The sequence below is a fragment of the Mobula birostris genome, chromosome 18, assembly GCF_030028105.1.
Source record: "Mobula birostris isolate sMobBir1 chromosome 18, sMobBir1.hap1, whole genome shotgun sequence".
Taxonomy (NCBI): Eukaryota; Metazoa; Chordata; class Chondrichthyes; order Myliobatiformes; family Myliobatidae; genus Mobula; species Mobula birostris.
In genome coordinates this window covers 35,152,024-35,174,585 of record NC_092387.1, presented here as the reverse complement: position 1 = coordinate 35,174,585, position 22,562 = coordinate 35,152,024, and the positions used below count along the sequence as shown (strand labels likewise).

Sequence of the window (22,562 nt, the reverse complement as noted above, 5' to 3'; positions counted from 1 at the left end):
AATTTACATAAATACTACTTAATTTTATAGGGTGATCTTTTCACTGAGGCACCAAAGGAAAAAATTGACGAAGAGAGTGAAGTAAAGCCATCTGATGAAGGTGAGTCACGTCCAATGCTGACAACCCAGCTTCTGCTGAAGTTTACTTCCAAGGAATTCTAAGTAGTGTTAATTGCCTAAACCTAAACTGTACGTGAATCATTCAGGAGTCTGCTTTTAGTCTTGTTCCAAATGATTAGAGGGTGTGACATTTTATTCTACAAGGGCCTCAGTGCTGAGAGATGTTGATTAAATGTATTTGCATTTCACTTGAGCTGGGGGTTGGTTTATTGAAAGTTTACCAGGATTTGGTGACTAGTGTAACAGTGCTAATGCTGATTTTGATTTTTAACCAAACTCCGAGTAATTTTTTTGTATTTCGGAACCTCATAATGGGACATCTGTGAAAGGATGCTCACTAACATTGCTTACTGCTCTCTGCATTCAGTCAATTGAAACGTAATGTAAACTTCAGGCTCTATCCATGAACTGTTCTGTGCAGCTGTTTGAATTAAAATTCCTACTGCTTATGGAGGGCTTTGTGTGTGTGCGTGTGTGTTGTGTTGATTTGGAGCTGCTTCAAAAGTTAATTTTTTCTGAAATCTTCCATCCCAAATTAGCACAACATTTGAAAGTCCATTTGGTCAAGGGTGAGCTGGTTCTTGGAGTCATAGATTAATACAGCACAGAAACAGAACCTTCATCCAACATACTGACCAAGCTGCCCAGCTAAGCTGGTCCCATTTGACCCAAATCCCTCAATATTTTCCTGCTAAATGTCTTTTAAATATTGCCTCAACTACTTCCTGTGACAGCTCATTCCATGTACCCACTGGCTCAGTATAAATAAGTTGCCCTTTGGGTCTTTTTAAAATATTTTCCTTCTCACCTTCTGATGAGAAAGCCCTAAAGTCACTTGTACCATTCACATGGTGTATACAACTAAGTACAGTCTTCCACTGAAAGGCCTGTTCCCAGTGAATTAGTAGTATGTGGTCTTTACAACAATTAGTGGCTACCTTCTTTGGCCTGAGCTCCCAGTGAAGTATAGGCCATTGATGACCTCCCATCTCCATCGTCAAAGATCGATGGTTTGGTTGGAGTTCATCAATGTTTCTGTAGTCCATTGTACAGGGGATTGGTCTATAAAATTTCATTAGAAACCTGTTGACCAGCCTTACCCGTTTCTAGGATGTAGGGGTGGATTTTGAGAGGCAAATTAATGGCTATGTCCTTAAATAAAATGACCTTGCCGCTGGTGAGGCTCTGCCCTTGGACACTTCCATTGGAATACAGACCTTCATTGAAGCTATGAAAACTGTCCAGCTAATCAGTAATATACTTGGATGAGTAATATTTGTGTTGTTTGAATATGTGTAATAAAATCCCAGGTAAAGCGAAATGTGGCTCATCCCTTGGGCTGCATCCCTGGGTGCACCAATTGAGGTGTCCTTGGCCAATCTGGGGTGGGTAGCTGAAAGTGTTTACAATTCCTCTGGAATTGAGGGGAATAAACAGCTTTGATTCTTAGCTCCCAGCCACTACTCTCAGTAGCTCTACTCTCTGGATCTATTTGATCTCCACATTTCCTATCATGGTGCAGTGAGGGTGTGGTCAGTGAGATGCTGGGAACCTGGTTATCATTTTGGAGCTTCAAAACCTGCTTGCTGGTAGTGGGCAGGAATTGGGAATCCAGGATCTATGAAATAACTTTCCTTAGAGCCTTCTGACAGGGAAAGCCCGCACAGCAGTGACAGCTGCTGAAGTCAGTGATGCTGCAGCTGTTCACTGCACAGTGGAGTCGGTGAGAAGTAGGTACAGCATTTATTGTTATAAGCTGTGTATTTGTACTTGGCTTCTGGTAATGGCAATGAATTAATATTAATTGCCCACTGCTGATTTCTTCCTGTAATGGTAGGAGTGAGGGCTTTGTTTTGGTTGGAACTATAGCTTGTGCCTAACCATTTTCATTGGCATATGCTAGCTTACAGCTGTTTCTGCACTCTTCTCTGCTTTCTGAGGGATGGATGTCATTTATCTCAAAGTCTTGCTCAGAATGTTCGGAGATGTATTTTGTGATTTAAACTATTCCATTGGGATAAAATATTTAGTGGGCAAATGTACAGTGTAAGCTCTAGTACTCGTTGAGTTGGTTTGTACGACTTAAGTTTCCAGGGGCGGTTCACTCTTTCAGTTAGACAAATTTGATCTAATTTCCGTAGTACTTAGACTGTTATTCCTAGGTGTTTGAAAGTTACATAAAGTATTTAGGTATTTAATTTTCCCATTTTAAACATTTTTCTCCAATCTTAAACTCAGACTCTGCTATAAGAAAATGTATGAAAAAGGTACCGGCTGGAGCGGTTGCTATTTACCCTGGTAGGTTCCTGTAATGACAGAACAGCGGTCTGTGTGTGTGAGTGTTTACTTATTACACAGCATGATCATTCCGCTTGAGATGTATGATTTTCTGCAGTTTTTTATTGTATCATTTTCTAAAAACATTGACATTTATTGCCACCATGGCGTTACAGCAGCTAAGTGTCGGTAACACTTGCCAATTTGGAGTCTTGTATTAGCCAGACCAAATGTGGATGAACTGTTTCAGTCTCTGAGGAAAAAATAATTAACATTCATTTTTACAGCCATCTGATAGTATGGTGGTCACCATTGTGAGCTTTTTTTTATTCCAGATTTGTTTAATTAGCTGAATTTAAATTCTCTGCTGCTGTAGTGGTGTTTGAATTAATCAGACTTCACATGTTCATCCTGCAGTCTAAGCAGCGTTACCATCTGAGCAGATTAGAATGTATGAAATCTAATTGAATATTGGGTCAAGTATTTCCTGTAACTCTGATAAGTTACACACCTCAACATAGCTAGAAATATCAATACCTTTAAATCAAAATTAGTTATTTTAAGGGAGGAGTTAGTGAGCGAGTCTATGTAAGCGGAGCCCAGTATGAACTGTGCTTTTCATGTGGACAAAATATCTGATGGAAGCTGCTGGGATCAGAAATGCTGCTTATTCTCTGGCTGCATCATATGATGGGAACATATTACTCCAGGAGGGATTATGTGGAAGTTGGGTGCAGTGATCTGTGCTGTATTCAGAGAGGATGGTGAGTATATGCAATGAGTTGCCTAAGGAAGTGGTTAAGACAGGTACGTTATCATTTAAGAGATGCTTGGATAGGTACATGGATGGCCAAAGCTTGGAGAGATACAGGCAGAATGCAGGAAATTGGGACTGTCTGGCTGGGCTTTATAGTCGGCATGGACTCACTGCGCCAGAGGGTCTGTATCCATGATATATTTCTCCTTGATCTATTCCATGGCTAAGATCTGCATAATGTTCCTGCAGGAATAATAAAAACAAAGTTATTGAATATTGTATACCTACCTAACTGTCTTCAGATAGCCAAGGTCATAAGCTTGAAAGATGTTGATTAGTTATTATTTGGATGTGGTTAGGTCACTCGTCTGAGTGCTGCTGGTACCATGTAACCCAGTACTACCTGTCACATGCTCGGGTGGTTGGCGACTAAACCGGCTCCCCCACCAGGCTTGCCTGGTGAGGAGGGTGGCTAGACATCCTGCAGGATGAAAAAGAAGACCTGTCAAAGGGCGGATGAACCCTCTCGTAGGGTCAACAGCCATCTAGCAAACACGTGCCGTGAAGGGCGGAAAGGGCATCCCTGGCATCGAAGCTTGGTCTGGCCATTCACTGCCACAGAAATTCCCCCAGCCGTCTTGGACCCCACCATGCCGCTGGATCCAGGAGGGGATGTCGAGAGGGTGGGTCTGGACCTGTGCAACTACCTGCTCACCTAAAAGCCACTCACACGCACACTGTTCCTTTCTGAGGAGTGGGGTTAACCCCACTAACTGACTGAAAGGAACCATCATCATCCTATGGGATGGATAGCCAGAGAGAGAGATTTGGATGTGTAAAGGCAGGGGAATATTATTGAGTTGAAAATGCTCTACTGAAATGGTTAACATTTTTCCTTTTGTCAAAGCCTTGTACTTTCTTAATATTTAGCCTTCATTTAATCTTGATTGTATCAATATGGAGGATCCTTTATGACTTCCAGTTTTCTTTCACAGGTGGAGATATATTTAAATCTGATGCAATTCCTGAGAAAATCCGTGGGAAAGGAGCAAAGAAAAAGGTGACAAAACCCCCACCAGCTCAAAGTACTGGAGGATTGTTTGATGAGGAAGATGACGATTTGTTTGGATCGAAAACATCAAGTTCTGGTAAATCTGGGGCAAACTTCAATTTAAAACAAATCTGATGCCATATTTAGTTAAAGCTGGATTTTGAATCAGATTTAGACAATAAGAATTAGGCCAGTGAGGCCATCGAGTCTGCTCCACCATTTGATCGTGGCAGATCCATTTCCCTCTCAACCCCTTTCTCCTGCCTTCTCCCCATAACCTTTCATGCCCAGATTTATTAAGAGTTTATCATCTCCTGCCTTAAATACACCCAATGACTTGGTCTCCACAGCTGCCTGTGGCAGCAAATTCCGCAGATCACCACTCTCTAGCTCAGGTTTCGAACTTGGAGTCCATGGATTCCTCAGATAATGGTAGGGATCCCTGGCAGAAAAAAAGTTGGGAGTCCAGCTAAACAAATTCCTTATCTTTATTATAAATGGTCATCCCTCTATTCTGAGCTGTGCCCTGTAGTGTTAGATTTTCCTACAATAGAAAGCATCCTCGTCACATCCATTCTATCGAGGATGTGGAACCCTTTCCAATGTCAACACATCCTTTCTGAGATAAGGGGCACAAAGCTGCTCACAATGCCCCAAGTGAGGCCTCACCAGTGTATTATAAAGCTTCAGCAATACATCCTTGCTTTTATATTCTAGTCCTCTCGAAATAAATGCTAGCATTGCATTTGCCTTCCTCACCACTGAGCCAATCTGCAAATTAACCTTTAGGGAATCCTCCACAAGGACCCTGAAGTCCCTTTGCACCTCAGAGTTTTGAATTTTCTCCCCATTTAGAATATAGTTTATGTTTTAACTCCTTTTACCAAAGTGCATGATCATATACGTCCGAACACTGTCTTCCATCTGCCACTTCTTTGCCCATTTTCCTAATACATATAAGTCCTTCTTCAGCTTCCCTGCTTCCTCAATACTGCATGCCCCTCCACTGATCTTCGTATAGTCTGCAAAATTGTCCACAAAGCCATCATTCTGTCATCCAAATCATTGATGTACAATGCAAGAAGCAGTGGTCCCAACACAGACCCCTGTGGAACACCACTAGACCTGGCAGCCAATCAGAAAGAGCTTGCTTCATTCCCACTCTTTGCCTCCTGTCAATCAGCCAATGCTCTATCCATGTTGGTATCTTTCTGTAATACCATGGGATCTTATCTTGCTAAACAACCTCATGTGTGGCACCTGCCAAAGCCTTTCTGAAAATCCAAGTACACAACATCTGCCAATTCTCCTTTGTCTATCATGCTTTTTATTTCCTCAAAGAATTCCAGCAGATTTGTCAGGCAAGTGTTTCCTTTAAGGAAACCGTGCTGACTTTGGCCTACCTATCATGCGCCTCCATGTACCCTAAAATCTCATCCTTAACAATCAGCTCTAACATCTTCCCAACCACTGAGATCAGGCTAACTGGCTTATAGTTTCCTTTCTTCTGCCTCCCTCCTTTTTTGATGAGTGACATTTGCAATTCTCCAGTCATCAGGAACTATGCCAGAATCTCCTGATTCCTGAAAGATCATTATTAATTTCTTCACAGTCTCTTCAGCTACCTCTTTTGGAACCCTGGGGTGCAGTCCATCTGGTCTAGGTGACCTGTCTACTTTCAGATCTTTCAGCTTCCTAAGCACCTTCTCCGTAGTAATAGCAACTGCACTCACTCACACCTCCTGATACTCTTGAACTTCTGGCATACTGCTAGTGTCTTCCACAGTGAAGACGGATGCAAAATACTTAATAATTTTGTCCGCCATTTCCTTGTTCCCCATTTCTACTTCTCCAGTGTCATTTTCCAGTCGTCCAATATCTACTCTTGCCTCTCTTTACTCTTTAGGCATTCTCTATGATGTTATTGGTTAGCTTACCTCGATACTTCATCTTTTCTCTCTTTATGACTTTTTAGGTGGTTAACGTTGGTTTTTAAAAGCTTCCCAATCCTCTTAATTTCCCACTAATTTTTGCTCTATTGTATGCCTTCTCTTTTGCTTTAATGTCGGCTTTGACTTCCCATGTCAGCCAAGATTGTGTCATCTTGCCTTTCCAATACTACTACTTTGGGCTATATCTGTCTTGCACCTTCTGAGTTGCTTCCAGAGTTCCTGCCGTTGCTGCTCTACCTTCATCTCTGCTAGTGTTTCCTTCCAATCCCTCATGCCTCTGTAATGCCCTTTACTCCACTATAATACTGATACATTTGACTTTAGCTTCTCCCTTCCAAATTGCAGGTTGAATTCTATATTATCTTCACTACCTCCTATGAGTTCCTTTACCTTGAACTCTGCCATCAGATCAACCATGACAAGCTGTGATGTTGTTTAATGGCGAAGCAGGCTCAACGGGCCAGATGGCCTGCTCCTGCTCCTGCTCCTATTTTTTTATGTTCTCTCCAATTAAATCCAGTTCTCTCCACAGCATCCAATCCAGTACAGCTGATCCCCTAGTGGGTTCACCCACAAGCTGCTCTAAAAAGTCATCTCATAGGCATTCTGCAAATTTTCTCTTGGGATCCAAAATCAGCATCAACCTGATTTTCCCAATCTACCATAATATTAAAATCCTCCATGACTATTGTAACATTGCCCTTTTGATCTGCATCCTCTATCTCCTGTTGTAATTTGTAGCAAACATCCTGGCTACTGTTCAGAGGGCTGCTTATAGCTCCCATCAGGAGTTGTATTGCAGTTCCTTAACTCTACCCACAACAATTCTACATCTTCTTACCCTATATCGCCCATTTCTAAGGATTTGTTTTCATGTTTTGCCAACAGATCCACGCCACCTCCTCTGCCTACCTACCTGTCCTTTTGATACAATATGTTTCCTTGGATGTTAAGCTCCTAACCATAATATTCTTTCAGCCATGACTCAGTGATGCCCACAACATCGTACCAGCCAATCTCTAATTGCACTGCAAGATTATCTGCCTTAATCTGTTTACTGCATCTATTCAACTATAACACCTTCAGTCCTGCCCTCGTTACCTTTTTAGTTTCCGTCCCCGTTACATTTCAACTCAACTCACTGACTGCAATTTTGCCCTATCATCTTCTGTCCTCCCTAACAGTCGCACTACACATTGCTTCTGCTTGCATGCCAATCCGCAGCCCTACTCCTGTTTCCCAGGTCAAATTAGTTCAAACAGGGATTTCCAGCCTTTTTTATGTCAAGGCCTGTACCATTAACAGAGGGGTCTGTGAACCCCAAGTTGGGAACTCCTGGTTTAAACCCTCCCCAAGAGTTTTAGCAAACCTGCCCACAAGGATATTGGTCCCCCTTGATTCAGATGTAACTTGTCATTTTTGTACAGGTCATACCTTCCCCAGAAGAGATCCTAATGTTCCAGAAATCTGAAACCCTGCCCATGCACCAGACCCTCAGCCACGCATTCATCTGACAAATCATCCTATTCTTACCCTCACTGGGTGCGTGGCACAAGCACCAGTCCAGAGATTACTACCCTAGAGGCCCTGCTTCTCAGCTTTCTACCTAGATTTGACTGCTAATTATTTGCAATAATAACAGTTATGACCTATGCATCTCGAAAACAAAAGTAGTGTAGAGACAGTCTCTAGTTTCCCTCTTTTAAAGACTCCTTGAAGTTGCCATCTTCGACCTGCAAGCTGTACAGTGTGGCTAGCTGTCAAATTGTTTAAGTGATTCTCTGAGATTTTGTGTGATGCTGGTAAAACAAAGTACCTGAATCTGTAGTTAGGTCTGGGGCTGTTCAAATATCCAGAAGAAGGAGAAACAGGATGGATACAATAGGAAAGCAATGAAGTACAAGGTAACTATTCAGCCCATCAGGCCTTGTCTGTTCTGTTGGTCCTACACTTTCCTAATGCAAGGTTTCCACCTGAAATGTCGATTCCTCCCCACAGAGGCTGTTCGATCTGCTGAGTTCCTCCAGCAGATTGTTCCTCTTGAACTCCAAATTAATTTACTTCTAGTGCCTGTTCAATTTATATTTGAAATTCTTTGGTCTTTTGGAACTTCCCTGTTTGCTGAAAAGTAAAATGCTGTATCTGTTGGAAATCTGAAATTTAAACACAAAATGCTGGAAATTCTCAGTCAGGTTGGTGACCATTTATCAAAGATTTTTAAACAAGATCATTGATGGGAAGCATTAGCTCCATTTCTCTATCTGTATAGAATGTTAATCTACTGATTATTTCCAGCACTTTTTTTTCATTCTTCACTCATTTACCTTGTACCTCTCCTCCAAAAATTTAATCTGTGTTACTGATTTATAATGCATCTGCAAATGGAAGTTCTTTTTATTTACCCTCTTTGGGAATACCATGTATTCCTCTATCAGGTCTTGATATTCTTCATTCTGATGAGAACAACATCAGCTTCTCTAGTGTAATCCAATTGCTGAAAACGGTCATACCCTCTAACCATTGAAGTATATCTTACCTGGAACTGTAAAGAGCAAGAACAATTGTAAAGTGCTCTCCTGGTGATCATCTTAAGCTCCTGCACAATCCTTTTGTGAGGTGCTTGATGTCTCCTGGATGATCTCCATTTTACATGATCTCTGGCTAGGGACTCACAAGACATGGAGAGGATGTTGGGTGTTTTGAGGAAACTCTATGAACGTCCATAAAACATAGTCTCTATAACCAGAAATTGCATGCCATGGTGGAGCTTATATAGGGTGTTTTACATGAGTGTCTCGTGTTGTGTATGTGAGCAGGGTGTCCTACCCACTGAAGCTGGTTGAGTGCGATCAAAGCCTCTATGGTATGGATATTGGCTTGGGAAAAGCTTTTGGTTGTTCTGTCCTGTTAATTAGGTTTGTTGAACTGAGCTATCTTCTATACAGATTTTCCAGGTGTCTGGAACACACAATCTCCATCTTTCTACAACACACTAAATCTCCAGGTTTTTTCGGTCTCTGGAATATTGCTGCCCAGTGCCAGCTTTGTAGGCTTGGTCTTCAGACTCGTCTTCCTGAAGTCTTCTGAAGTGGTGCTGATGCATTGATGGCAAAGGTTGACTTTGTAGTTGGTTTCTCTCTGCTGGGAGGTGGCCTCAAGGCATAAATCTTGATCTGTGTTTTCAGAACTTTACTCTGTATCTTTGGTGTTAGGACGTTTGGTGCTGTGTGTTAGGGCAGGATGGTGGAAGACATTTGTTTTTAGTATAAGGCCCATTCTCACTGTATGCTTTACTGAAGGAATCTGCAATGCCTTCACACTGCCTCTGCATATCCATATTGTTGTGTTTGCATGTTATGAATTGCTAAGCGATGTTCTGGAGTGGAGAGCATTAAAACTTGAACAGTTTTCTGTTTGTCCTGTAGAGTGACTTCACTGAGGAGTCTGTTGAAGGTTCACTGTAAAACTACAACATTGTTGCAGAGAAAGCTGAAGGAAGCTGTAGTATTGCTCATTCTCTGGGATTGTGTTTGCAGTGGACAGTTAGTTGCGATCACAACTTTTGCATGTCATCATGCAGGAGGTATGGAATAGAAGCTAATTTTTAAGAATTGAGGATTTTTGCATAAACCTTCGGTTGACTGAGTCAAGGGCTTTGTGAGGTCAATAAACTCCATGCACAGTAGTTTCTGTTTAGAATAACTCTAAACTCTTGGACCTTGGCCTTTTGGGCCCCTGTCTGCATGGCTTCTACATTTCCTGACTGTCAACCTCAGTTGGTTAGAATTTGTCATAGTATTTCACCCACCCTGTCCTTAACATTGGTGCTTCCAGAGGTGTGTGTTCAGTTCCCCGTATACCCGTAAGTAAATGGCCACATCCAGCACCAGCTCAATCTTTGTCTCACCAGTGATGCCATTGTTATTGGCCAGATGATCCACAATGTTAAAATGGAATATAGGAAAGAGATCACAAACCATATATCATAGTGTCAGAACAACAACCTAGTCTTTAACAAGGCAAAAGATGGGGTTGTTAATCAAGAAATTGGAGGGAGGAGCACAACCCCGTCAGTGGAGCTGCTGTAGAGTAGGTTGACAGCTTAGCTTTTAGGCAACCATATCACCAGAAACCTCTCCTGGTCCCTTCACAGTGATGCAGTGGCAAGAAAGCACATCAGTGAATGTACTGTCGTAGGCATTTGAGAAGATACTTGTCCGTGGGGAGTCCCTTCAACGTCTACAGATGTGCTAGAGAAAGTATCCGGGCAAATTGCACCTCAGCCTGGTGTGTGGTAATTGTTCTGCTCTGTATTGAGGGAATCTGCCAAAGGTGGTTAACGCTGCCAGTCCATAACAGATCTGTCACTTGCTTCATGGTGCATTGCTTCAGGACTGGTAGTATCATCAATGATGCCTGCCACCCTGATTACCTGACTATTGCCTTCTCTCTCTCTCTCCCCTACCTTTTTGGGAGAAGATATAGGAGCTTGAAAGCCTCCCCAGCCAATCTTAAGACCTGTTTCTTTACCACTGCTATCAGATTCCTGAACCAGTCGTCTCTTTCACACTTTCTTCTCCACAATTCCACCTCTCTTGGTTATTCTGGTATTGTCACCCTAACGTTCCCTTTTTCTACTACTTGTCAGTTTACATTACTACCTTTGCACAATTCTGCACTGGTCACTATTATTACACTGTGACCTTCACATGAGCACAGAAATTCATTGCGTCCTGATGTATATGACAACAAACTAATCTAAACTGACCAATTCGCCAACCTTTCAAGAGTCCCAATGACAATTGCCGGCACTGGCTCATTGTAAACCCCTTCAGGCTAACATCAATGAGCAGCAGTCTACTTGGTGGGTTTTTAATTCTGTCAACTACCAGAAGTTACTTGGGAGAAGTCCCTGATAAATGAATGTTGGCTGAAATCAAACCTCTTGGAAACTACTAACTTGACTAGAAAATTAACTGAACAGTAGGGATGAAAAGTAGATATTCAAACTAGCAAGAAATGACCTCTTGGTGTTGTGTCTATATTTATATGCTGCAAAGATGATAGGATGGAAAGCCAAGTATCCAAGTTTTTTTTGATGACTCACAGGCACCATTATAAATAGTGTAGCTGGATATTCATAGATGAATTGAATAGGAAAATCTGAGGTAAAGAGATCTCAATGCAGGCAAAATGTGCAGTCACCTAGTCAGGATGTAGGAAAATACTACGGCTTATTTCCTGAATATGTTAGCTTGTTGTACTGGAATTGGGGAAATGGGAGGGGCAACTGGGTGACAGCACAATGATCGTTAAAGGACAGGTATTGAAAAGCTTCTGATGAAAGTCTTGGTACAACCAACCAGTATAGAGCAACCAATCTGATTTGCATCCCACTCTGCGTTCACTCTAAGCACTCTCATCAAAATACAGTGTTGTCACTTGCCAAGTTTTGAATAACATTCTCTATAGCACCTCTCCTCCCCAACCCACCCCATCCTCACTGCCACCAAAGCTGTGATTAGTGTCATCCAGGAAGACAGGTGTAGTACGTAGGATTCTCAAGTAGTTTTCAAACCAGGCACCAACTTGACTGGGAACTCTGTTTTCTTGATCACTGCCTGGCAAAATTTTTGAAATTTCACACCTAATAAAGCCGAGGGTAAACGTCCATGATGTGCGTCGGGAGGTAGTTGAAGGTGGTGACCACCAGCGCTTCATTTTCCTGGTCCATAATAGGGGAGTTTGAAAAGCCAGTCCTGCTAGGGGTGTTCTCGTCTGATGTTTGGTTAGTCGAGAATTGGTGTGGTTGTCGGATATGGGTATTATCTCAGAGTCTGCACTTGTTTTCGTTTTTTTGCATTTGCTAATGCAAAAATACGATATCTGTGGTTTGATGACATCTAGTGGTTGAATACTTGTGTAAACAGAAGAGTCATGAAATCTAAGATGATGTTAACGCCTAGTTTGTCTATTGGTATGTGTTTCTTTCAAAGTAAGTACTATTTTGAGCTCAAGAATTAACTAGTCTTCCTTTAGAGCTGCAGCAGCTGGTGCTTGCCTGATGAGTTGTGCAAATTTGAAGCAAAGTGCGATGTGCCATTTTGCTATCTATCCTCTGGCTGTTGCTCTGATTCATGGCTTAAAAGGCTCAGTTTAGCGTATGAGGTCTCAGTGCGTGTAGCTAGTTACAAACTCCAGATCTGGTATTGGATTTTCTGTGTTGTGAGAAATGAGGTTTCACTGGTGGGGAAAAAATACCTAGGCTATTTTACATTCCTTTTCAGTAAGAGTTTCTGCCAGGGCCTTCGTTTCTGTTGCCAACCCCCTTGCTGGCAGGTTGGATGATGTGCCTTCTCCACTTCCAGTATTACATATGGTGAAGACCTGCAGTCAGTACTGCTTGGTGGAGGAGTGTGCTTTTTTGTGCCTTTGATACAGTGGCACTGAAGGAACCATGATATACACTCACTTGTCCCTTTGTTAGGTACAGGAGTGGAACCTGGTGAGGTCTTCTACTCCTGTAGCCCATCACTGAATGTATAATATATCAGGGTTTGATATGTTATGCATTCACAGGTGCTATTCTGCAAACCACTGTTGTAATGTGGTTATTTGAGTTACTGTCACCTTGTCAATTTGAACCAATCTGACAATTCTGCTCTGACATCTCTCGTTAACAAGGCATTTTCACCCACGGAAGTGCTGCTCACTGGATGATTTTTGTTTTTTGCACCATTCTCTGTAAACTCTAGAGACTGTTGTGTATGGAAAATCTCAGGAAATCAGGTTCTGAGATGCTTAAACCACCTGTCTGGCACCAATAATCATTCCATGGTCAGTGTCACTTCGATCACCTTTCTTCCCCATTCTGATGTTCGGTCCAAAAAAAATAACAACCTGTTGACCATGTCTGCATGCTTTTATGCATTGAGTTGCTGCCATGTTAGGCTGATTAGATCCAGTGGATTCCAGTTAATTGGGCCATCGGTTAATCAAGGCAGCATCTTTGGGGCAACTCTTAAAGAACAAAAACTACTCAAGAAAATAGCCGAGATTTACTTCATTTATTTGGGACACCATGCCAGTGAACAAAATCACTAGAGAGACACTGAAGCTAGTAGATCTAGTGTTTTATTCATCAAAAATGAGCACTAGGCATCACATTGAGACACTTGGTGGAAAGGGCCTATTTGATCCACTATTACATGATATTTTGTACACTAAAGATCAAAGGTAACAGCAGGACAATTCTATATTTACAATGTATCTACTATGCTTCCTTTGAATTACATATAGTTTCACACACCTCCTTCTTCAGACCCACACTTCTGACACCCAAAGTGAATGTTAATCAGCATTGTCTGGTTTGCAATCAACTGGTGTCCACAGTTTCTGGAAACTATTGTTCAGGGTTGCATTTTAAATTGAATCTACAATCCATGTTCAGGTCTGAAGATTGGTTGTTGAAGTTAATGCTTGCTATATTTCCCAACTCTAGAATACCCCCTAACAATGAGGAAATACAAAGATCCAGTGCCCCTCAGTAGGTAACAGTTAAGTTTAAAATCCCATTAACCAATTAAGACAGTTTTCAGAATATTTGATTAATGCAGTTGAATTGCATACATACTCAGTAACTCCAGTATAATTAATCAGTCTGTTTTTCTTTCTGATGTTTTATCAGTTGCCCCTGAACCCAAGCCAGCTACAATTCTTTTTGATGATAGTGATGACAGTGGACTCTTTGAGACAAGTGTCACACCAAAAGTACCCAAAGAGAAATCAAGAGTGCAGCAGGTGAGTGGTTGCTTCAGAATACGTGCATGAAGTGTAACATCTGGTTAACTGCAGCTTTGCAACAATTTTACATTTATTTTCTTAACCCATTCATGGTCTGCAATGCTGGGCCTATCGTTGGATAATAAATCCAAATCATTGCAGAGGACAGAGGGGAAATGGAGGCAGTAGTAAAGGAGGAGAACCAAACCAAATGTGTGGCCATGATTTAAATATCAACATTGCTAGAGGGATATGGGTAACCCTCGGTAATTTCTAAAGTAAGTATATGTTCAGCACAGCATTGTGGGCCGATGAGCCTGTATTGTGCTGTAGGTTTTCTATGTTTCGATGTTATTAATTTTGTTGTTATACCTGTTAAGCAAATGTTGATCCCAAGGAGAAGGGCTTGCCAATTAAATAATTGCCATTACTTCTGGCACCCCTCCATGGAGAACACCCCCTATATTGAACAGTCTGTATTGAATATCACCTATATTGAACAGTCTCTCTCCTGCTGTTGCAGTGGCTTCTCAATCCTGTACCATATGCTGATTTATTTATTTATTTTTTTACGAACTGTTGGGTTAATGCAGACTATTGTTCTTTACAATTTTTACTGTCTTTATCATGCTGTTTTTGTAGTTCATCACAAGTTTTGCGATTCTTTCCCAATCTATTAATAAAAGTCTTTACTCACCCTGTGAACTTTCTCATGCGTCCGCACATTTGATCAAACCGACTACATGGTCTTATATCTTAAGTCACAAATTTGAGGTTTTTTCTTTTCTTCAGGCATAAATTTAATATCGTTGGTATGCTTTATCCAGACTTTTACATTAATTTTATCAAACTGAGATGTTCTATTCAGTTAACAGCTGTTAGTAGGTTTCATGACTTTGGCCATTATTTTGATTTGATCTTAATTCACAGGTGCTTTTTATTACTTTGACCGCAATCTGGAAATACTGACAGATTGCTACCAATGGATTGTACAACCAAAGTTGTACTAGGTACCAAATGGATCACAACCAATATTTTTACAGATCTGTTTTTTTTTATGTAAAATAGCAATGTAGTAATTTCCTCTCTGACTTCTACCCGATGATGTATTGAAGTTTAAACTAGTTTTCCTTTCAGACAATTTGGAATTGGAGAGGAAGCTTTTACCTCCCATTTAGTTCAGATGCCGAAAATTTTCCACTTAGTCTGCAATTCCTCCAAGTCCATAAAACTTTGCAGTCATGCTCGCTGACTACACCAATTGGTGGGTTCTGATGGTTTTTAATCCAAGGTTCTTTTGGAAGTCAGGAAAGGGGCACAAAACTTGTTGCTTCATAATCATTTTTTTGAGCATTAATGGAACAAAGAGATTTGGAAACAAAGTGATTGAGGTCTACTAAGTGAAGGAAGATAGAAGCAAAATGACAAAGATGGAGCTGCTGCACAGTCAGCTGATTTATACTGGATGGAATCCATTTAAATTTGCAGATAAGAGTCAGCCCATTAGAATGCCCCTATTTGAATATGCAGCGTCAGAGAAGCTTCTGGAGCTTTCCATAATAATTCAAATGTAGCCACTAGGGGACACTACTACTGCATACGGTGGCCAGTGAGAAGTATACTAAGTAGTTACTTGTATAGAAGTAATCATATAAAATGCAAGCTGACAATTGTTTAGCTGCAAAGAAAACAGCTAACACTTGGACCCAACTCTTCCATCAATTCCCCTCAAATTTGACCACTCAGTAACATTCTGTGGGAAATATAGTGGTCAATTAACTTGCCACATTTTTGGAATGTGGGGAGGAATGGCAGCACTTGAAGAAAAATGCACATAGTGTTGGGGACAGCACATAAATGCCAATCACAGAGCTCTAGAAATCCAGGATTTTGGATCTGTGAGGCAGCAGGTTTAGTAACTTAATCACTCTGCTGCCCCATGACTAGATTCCTTGCCCATGGGGACTACTCCTTCCAACGATAATATTTCTCCACATTGTCATGTTCCTGGAAATCTAGTGGGGTAATCCAGACTGTAAGTTTTGACATTTTTGCTCTGAGTGGGATTGAAGCTCAGGATGGTCAATCTTTCAAAAGAGAAAGACAGCTGATATTGAGGAAGTTGGTGAATTGAATTGAGTAAACTGTATTGGGGCAGAAACGTTGGATATAGACTTGTGAGAGATTGAACAGTACAGCTTGTGGGCTGGAAGATTTCCAAGTTGTCATTTGAAGAAAAGTGGTAGAAATTTTACCAAGCTATTGCGTGTGAGTCCTGGATATCTGAACACACCCATTATATTGTCCGGTACTTTCTTGGAGAGAAAGTATCAAACAATCTAATGGGTTTGTTCAGATGCGCTGTTACATGAACAATGAAAGAAGAAAATGCTGGAAGTACTCAGCAGGTCGGGATGTATCCTGAAAAGAGCAAGAGTGAAAGTTTCAGATCAAAACCTTTCCTCAGAACACTTGAATAGTTAACTATTTTTCTTTTTCGTGTACAGTACTAGGTATTTCTAGCTTTTTCTGCTTTTATTTTAGATTTCAAGCAACTGCATTTATTTGCTTTCAGTTGGTTTTGTGGCTAGTGTCTGAGCAGATCTCAAAGCAGCAGAGATGTATCCTAGTGTAGCTTCCTACCTGAGCAGTAAACCCTCCTCTTGTACAACATTGACATTCATAGTTTGGTTTTTGAAGTTGGAAACTGCACTAAGGGTCAGTTTCCAATAGCAACTCCCAAACCAGGATGGAGTGTTTGTGAATGAATCAGACTCGTGAGCTCTGTGTACGGTGTAGCCTGAAGGAAGTGATGATAGAGTTGGGGAAATTAATTTGTCTTAATCAATTTTCAAGAATGCAGGACCACTTACGGAAGTGCTCGAATCCTCGACGTTGCTTGGTGAAAAGTCCCAGACCAGCTCTGGTCTTTTCTCTGATGAAGATGAATCAAAGGTAAGGCCAATAAGGCATTGATTCTTAAATAATATTAGAACATGGATGTATCTGCTATTGCAACACTATACTCTGCATTATGTTATTTATTTCCCCTTTGCGTTCCCTTGAAAAATGATGGTTTGAAATCATTTTTCCACTGTACCTTGGTCTAATTGACAATAATAAACCAATTACCAAATATAGACCTGTGATGTTGTAAGTGGGTAGCTTGTGCTTCCACAGATCTGCTTATGTCTACTTTTAAGTATTTTTATTTGCAGAAAATTTCGTTTGTTTGCTTTCCTTGAACTAGATGTTTTAGAAAAGTGTATTGCAATATTTGCCTCAGTCTGTGAAGTTCTGTATCTTGGACGTGCAGATCAGTGTTTAATGCAAGATATGGCTTCAAGCAGAAAAATCTTTCATTTGTTTGTCAAATGCTATGCCACTCTGAAATATTCAACTTAAAACCAGTGAAGAGGAAAACAGACGAAGGTTTAATCACTTTGTATGCTTCTTGGTTGCACTAATTAGACATTTTGGAAGAATATTTTTTTCAAACCTAATTGAAAACTTTACCCAAGGCAGATTCTCATCTGGCATCACAGACATCAAGTGGGTGCAGCCAGACATGCTTGTTTTCCCCCCCGCCATCTGAACTCACCAACCATTTGCATTACAGCTCATATGAGCTCATTTGAAATAGAATGAGGATCAAACTTTGGATCTTTGTTGTCTGTTCCATAATTTTTTTTTTGCATTTGTTTACATATGAAGTTATTAATAACTTTGGAATAAGATAGTTCTTTATCTACTGTACCAATCAGTCTCTCAGTAGGGTCCTTGTTTACCTTTGATTCACTCTCACTCCATGACAGGATTTAGTTTTTCCAAGCAAAAACACCAGAAAAAATGAATCAAAGCAGTCATCAGGAAGCAAGACCAAATCCAGTCAACTTCCAATCTCACTCTTTGATGACGATGATGAGGAGGTAAATATCTTTTTCTTTTTATTCTGTACAAAAATCTTTTTTAAAAAATGCCATCTTATCAACAATCGTCCTAATTGTGCAATCCTGTTAGTCCAGAAATGCATTCTTAATTGAATAATGTCTACCGGTACTGGAAGGGGGTTCTGTAAAATCTCATTGAGAGGTTAGGGTTGAAATCTAAAGGTTGGGCTCAAGTGGGCTGTAAGTTTGATCTGACTTCAGAAATCCTCACCTGAATGAGAAACATGGTTTTCCTCAGACATGGTCATTTGTTTTTGTTTCTTCAGATTTTGTCATTCTTGTTATTTTTTTCCTGCCTTGGTAAATTTTCCAGTATTGTTAGATAATTTTATAGGGAGAGGATATGCAGTACTCTGGTTTTTAAAAAACAGGTGTTTTTCCCCTGTATATTTATGAATTACTAAGTTCACAAGAAAATACTTGTGTATTGATGTTCTTAATGGGATATGTTGGAGTGAACACTGAAAGGGGTGGTCCTGTTAATTATTCTGTTCTTCTGCCTTAAGCTGGTGGTGTCTTGCAAGTTCACCTTGCTTAATATTTAAGCCTATAGTTCAGCCACCAGAAAGCATAGCCAAAACAAGAATTTCAGATCTATTAATACCATTTCTCAATGAAGGAGTCAAGAGTTTTTTCACCCAAAGTCTATTCAGGGAACATACATGCCACTGATTAATGGAAGACTTTTCTACCATTCTAATACTGCTGGTATTCGGTACAGTGCAGTTATTTCATTCAGTCAGCACACCTCTACCTGTATTTCTATTTACCCATCAATCAGTTGTCTTTCTGTAGAGTTTGATTGAGTTAACATCCCAGATATATTTTTCGTGGGAGGTAGGCTGGGTACATGCTCCATGGGACAAGAGCAGTGATTTTTCTTTTGCTGCGTAATCAGTTGTTTGTTATCCTGGAGCCTCTCTAAATAAGGTATTTAAGATGTCAATTTTGAGTATGTGTGTGCTGAACTCTGTGAAATTGTGGACTGAGAGTAACACAAAAGTGGGCTTTCTGCCCTTTGAAAAGGCTATCCTATTAACTGTTCCCTGTTGTTTCTCTGTAATCCTACATTTAAAAAAAATTCATTTCACACATCTTTTATGCTTTTCAGTCAGTTTCATCACAGTTTCAAATCATTCCAGATCCTAGTAATTTGCCAGATTTTCATTTTATATCTGCATCTTTCTCGTCCTTTTGCCAGTTATGGTAATTCTAGAAAGTAAAGGTGACTGACTTGCAAAAGTTCAGATAAATAGCTACACTTCACCTGTATTAATGAGTGGTGTCTATGTTGAGCTTATAATGATTGATGCAGAACCTTCGCTGGTTGCACAGGCTTCAGATAGTCTGTGAGTAGGACTTCATTGGGTAACTTTGGCAAAGTGAATATTTGTTTTTCCATTGCATGTGAATGTTGAATGAGTGGAAGAGCTTCCTCTTGCAAGGCTGTTCTTGCCTTCAGATTATGTTGGGTTTTTATAGGGTGACCTCTTCAGTGCCATTTCTTCAAGGGATAGTTCTGCATCGAAGAAATCTCAGCAACAGAATGAATCCAAGGTTGCACCCAGCAATTTAAAATCCGCTGTATTATTTGACAGTGATGAGGTAAGGAGACCGGACTGTTTAGATACCAGAATGTGTGTGACACTTGTGGGCTGCCCCCAGCACACCCTCAATTGTTGGTTGTTGAATCAAGTGAAGCATTTTCACAGTATGTTTCAAAATTCACGTAATAAAAAAGTGAACCTTGAATCTCGGCTACATGGTAGATTATTCCTTTAACTCTCGTCTGTCCATTAAACACCCCCCCCCCCCCAATCATGGCAAGAATTTAGCAATCTTACTGCAATGCTTGGGTCTTAATTAATTCAACTTGTGCTAATCCCTACAGCCTGTAGTTGCCTGTCATTCAGGCTCATGCTGTAAGCCTGAATTTGGACAGAAAGCGGCCACTTAATTCATTGCAACTATCATTGCTTGCAAAATAATCCAATTAATCCAACTACACTGCAATTTGTGCCTTCCAGAAATACTCAACTTCCTTTGGAAAGTTGTTAATTGTCCTTGACACAATAAGTCAGCATTCTGTCCCCTGGATTTTTTAAAAACTATCTTCAACTTTTGATGTATGGTTATGGCTTCCTCTGCCTGAGAAACAATTCCTTACTTATAACCTTTCATAGTTTTGGACATTGTCAATACTCTTAACCTTTGCTGTAGACTTCTTTAATCACTCTTCACAGGATCCCTGGATCCTGTAAAATAAACACTGTACTCTCCAACTGAGATGCAAACCAAATTTAAAGGTATTGAAAATCCATGTTATTTTCTCCCTTATCACAAAATCAATTTTTCAACAATTAGGCATATTAATGTTTTCCTTTAAGTTAATCGCCCTTTCTCCAGCACACCAGGACGAGTTTGTCTGCACACCTTGCCCATTTTCTCAATCAATTGGCTGCTAATAAGTGTTTTCACTACAGGGTGACTGGCAAGGGTCAAATTCGCCAGTGACAGAGCGTGTTGTGGATATTGCGGGCACACAGACTTCGCTAACAAAGGCGGTGACACCCAAGGCTGCTGCAGCCTCAAAAGCAGTGAAGACCAGTCTATTTGATGATCCTGAGGAGGAGGACTTGTTTGGTGTTTCTGGGAAGGAAAGGTGAGACTAGGGAGTTATTTTAGAAGCACATAGTAAAAAATTGAGTATGTAGTTTGAAATGTAGCCTCCTTTTGTAGGGTGCTTAAAGAATTTAATAGTGATAACCTCCTCTGGAAAGAATCTGTTCTGTTGAGCTACCCTTGCAAATAAAGGTCATGTATTGGGAGAGCCACGGGGTGGTGCACTGTCTTGCTGGCGGTGATAGTGTGCATAGTATTGACAGGAACGATGCAGTGCTGTGCAGACTCTTAACTAGTAGAAGGGAAAATGATCACTATTGGAAAGCAAGACAACAAAATTAGTACCATGATCCAGGCCGCAGTATTGCTGCCCATGCAACATGCTTTATGGGGGAGCATGTGCTGTGTTATTTGGACTTACCAGCCATCTACAGCAGGGGTCCCCAACCTTTTTTGCACCGCGGGCCGGTTTAATATTGACAATATTCTTGTGGACCAGCCGACGGGGGGCAGGGGTTCAAGTAGGGTTGCCAACTTTCTCACTACCAAATAAGAGACAAAAGTGGCAGTCAAATCCCGGGACACTTTACCTCAGGAAAGACTACCATGACCATGAAGCCTTGCGCGGGCACCTGTGTGCGCATGCGTGTACGTGCCGTTTTTTTTTCCTACAAATCGGTTTTGGCTTAATCTTCCGGATTCTGTTAAGTGAAACTACACTGTACATACATTATTTCTACTTTATATAGGCTGTGTATTTATCATATTATTCCTGTTTTTACTATATGTTAGTGTTATTTTAGGTTTTATGTGTTATTTGGTATGATTTGGTAGGTTATTTCAAGTTCAACAGTACGTGACAGGGAATGAGGAAAGGTGCAGCTGACTCGTATCGTTTCCTTGCGGCCCAGTAACACATGCTTTGTGGCCTGGTGGTTGGGGACCACTGATCTACAGAAAACACCTACGTTTCTAGGACATCTGGTTATCTTCTTTAATGCACGAGATATAACGCAGGACTTGCAAAATTACAACACACACAAAATGCTGGAGGAACTCAGCAGGCCAGGCAGCATCTATAGAAAGGAGTAATCAGTCGATGTTTCGGGCCGAAACCCTTCATCAGGACTCCTTCCAGAATTATCTAGTTCAGTCTAAATTCCGACAGTTGTTGTTTTTACACCTTTGTGTTATTTATGGATCTAAAAGTAAAACAGCCAACTTGTTACTTGTCTTTTGTATTGAGATTCCGTCATATCTACTGACTTTAGATATCTAGAAACATTGACCATGTCACTTGTAGTCTGTCCACTGTTGTGTTTTGATTAATTAAGGGTACTTTAGTCTTCAGGCATTTCTTGGTTGAAGAAAGGCATACTTTTTGAAAACATGTCATCGTTAATCATACATGCCCTTTCCCTTCCTTACACTACCGTTTAATATCCACGGCACTCAACTCCCTTTTTCCCCTTGTTCCCTGATGTTTGAGTTTGAGAACAATGGTACAGGCTGAGACTTTGAATGCATTTAAGTAGTTTGGATGTTAATGGAAAGAAACTTCTGTCCTCCTCCTAGGTTTTATTTTTAATTGCTTTTCTCTTTTTAGCAAAAAAAAGCCCCAAAAAGTTTCTCTTTTGTTTGAAGATGATGATGAAGATGATCTCTTTGCATCTAAGCCAGCAGCCAGCAAACCTGCTGCTCAGGTATTAACACTTAAAATGCCATACGAAGCTATTGACTGAAAAATGTTTTTGTTAATAAAAGGAGCTCCTATACCTTGTCCTAGAACCACACCGATGACCTCTATTCGTGACTGGACCCTGGATCTAGATGCATTGCAGAATCAAGCTTTCTTGTGGTAGAGCCGTGTCATTGGCTTCTGAGCAGTTGGTAGATTGACCTAGTACTTGCTCCTGAGCTCTGTGGGCGTGCTGTCATGGTACTCAGTAAGAACAGAATCTGGAGCAAAGCTGCCACTGCATCTCATCGTCATTTTAGTACAGTGTAGTAACTACAACAAAAAGTACTTTAAGAGTGTTAACACTGAGATC

General features: G+C 40.7%; 1 protein-coding gene across 7 annotated transcripts in view; it reads left to right on the top strand.

Annotated features, from left to right (window-relative positions):
• washc2c (WASH complex subunit 2C) overlaps positions 1–22,562 on the top strand; it is a 58,872-nt gene that overhangs the window by 23,022 nt on the left and 13,288 nt on the right. For 6 of the 7 annotated variants that reach the window (XM_072282476.1, XM_072282472.1, XM_072282473.1 and 3 more), the window contains exons 13-21: positions 31–100; positions 2,359–2,418; positions 4,150–4,302; positions 13,845–13,957; positions 16,796–16,894; positions 17,755–17,868; positions 19,372–19,494; positions 20,373–20,551; positions 22,118–22,214. In XM_072282476.1, coding sequence (XP_072138577.1) covers positions 31–100; positions 2,359–2,418; positions 4,150–4,302; positions 13,845–13,957; positions 16,796–16,894; positions 17,755–17,868; positions 19,372–19,494; positions 20,373–20,551; positions 22,118–22,214 — 1,008 coding nt within the window. The remainder of the gene's footprint in view (positions 1–30; positions 101–2,358; positions 2,419–4,149; positions 4,303–13,844; positions 13,958–16,795; positions 16,895–17,754; positions 17,869–19,371; positions 19,495–20,372; positions 20,552–22,117; positions 22,215–22,562) is intronic. The other variant, XM_072282474.1, reaches the window with a different exon arrangement.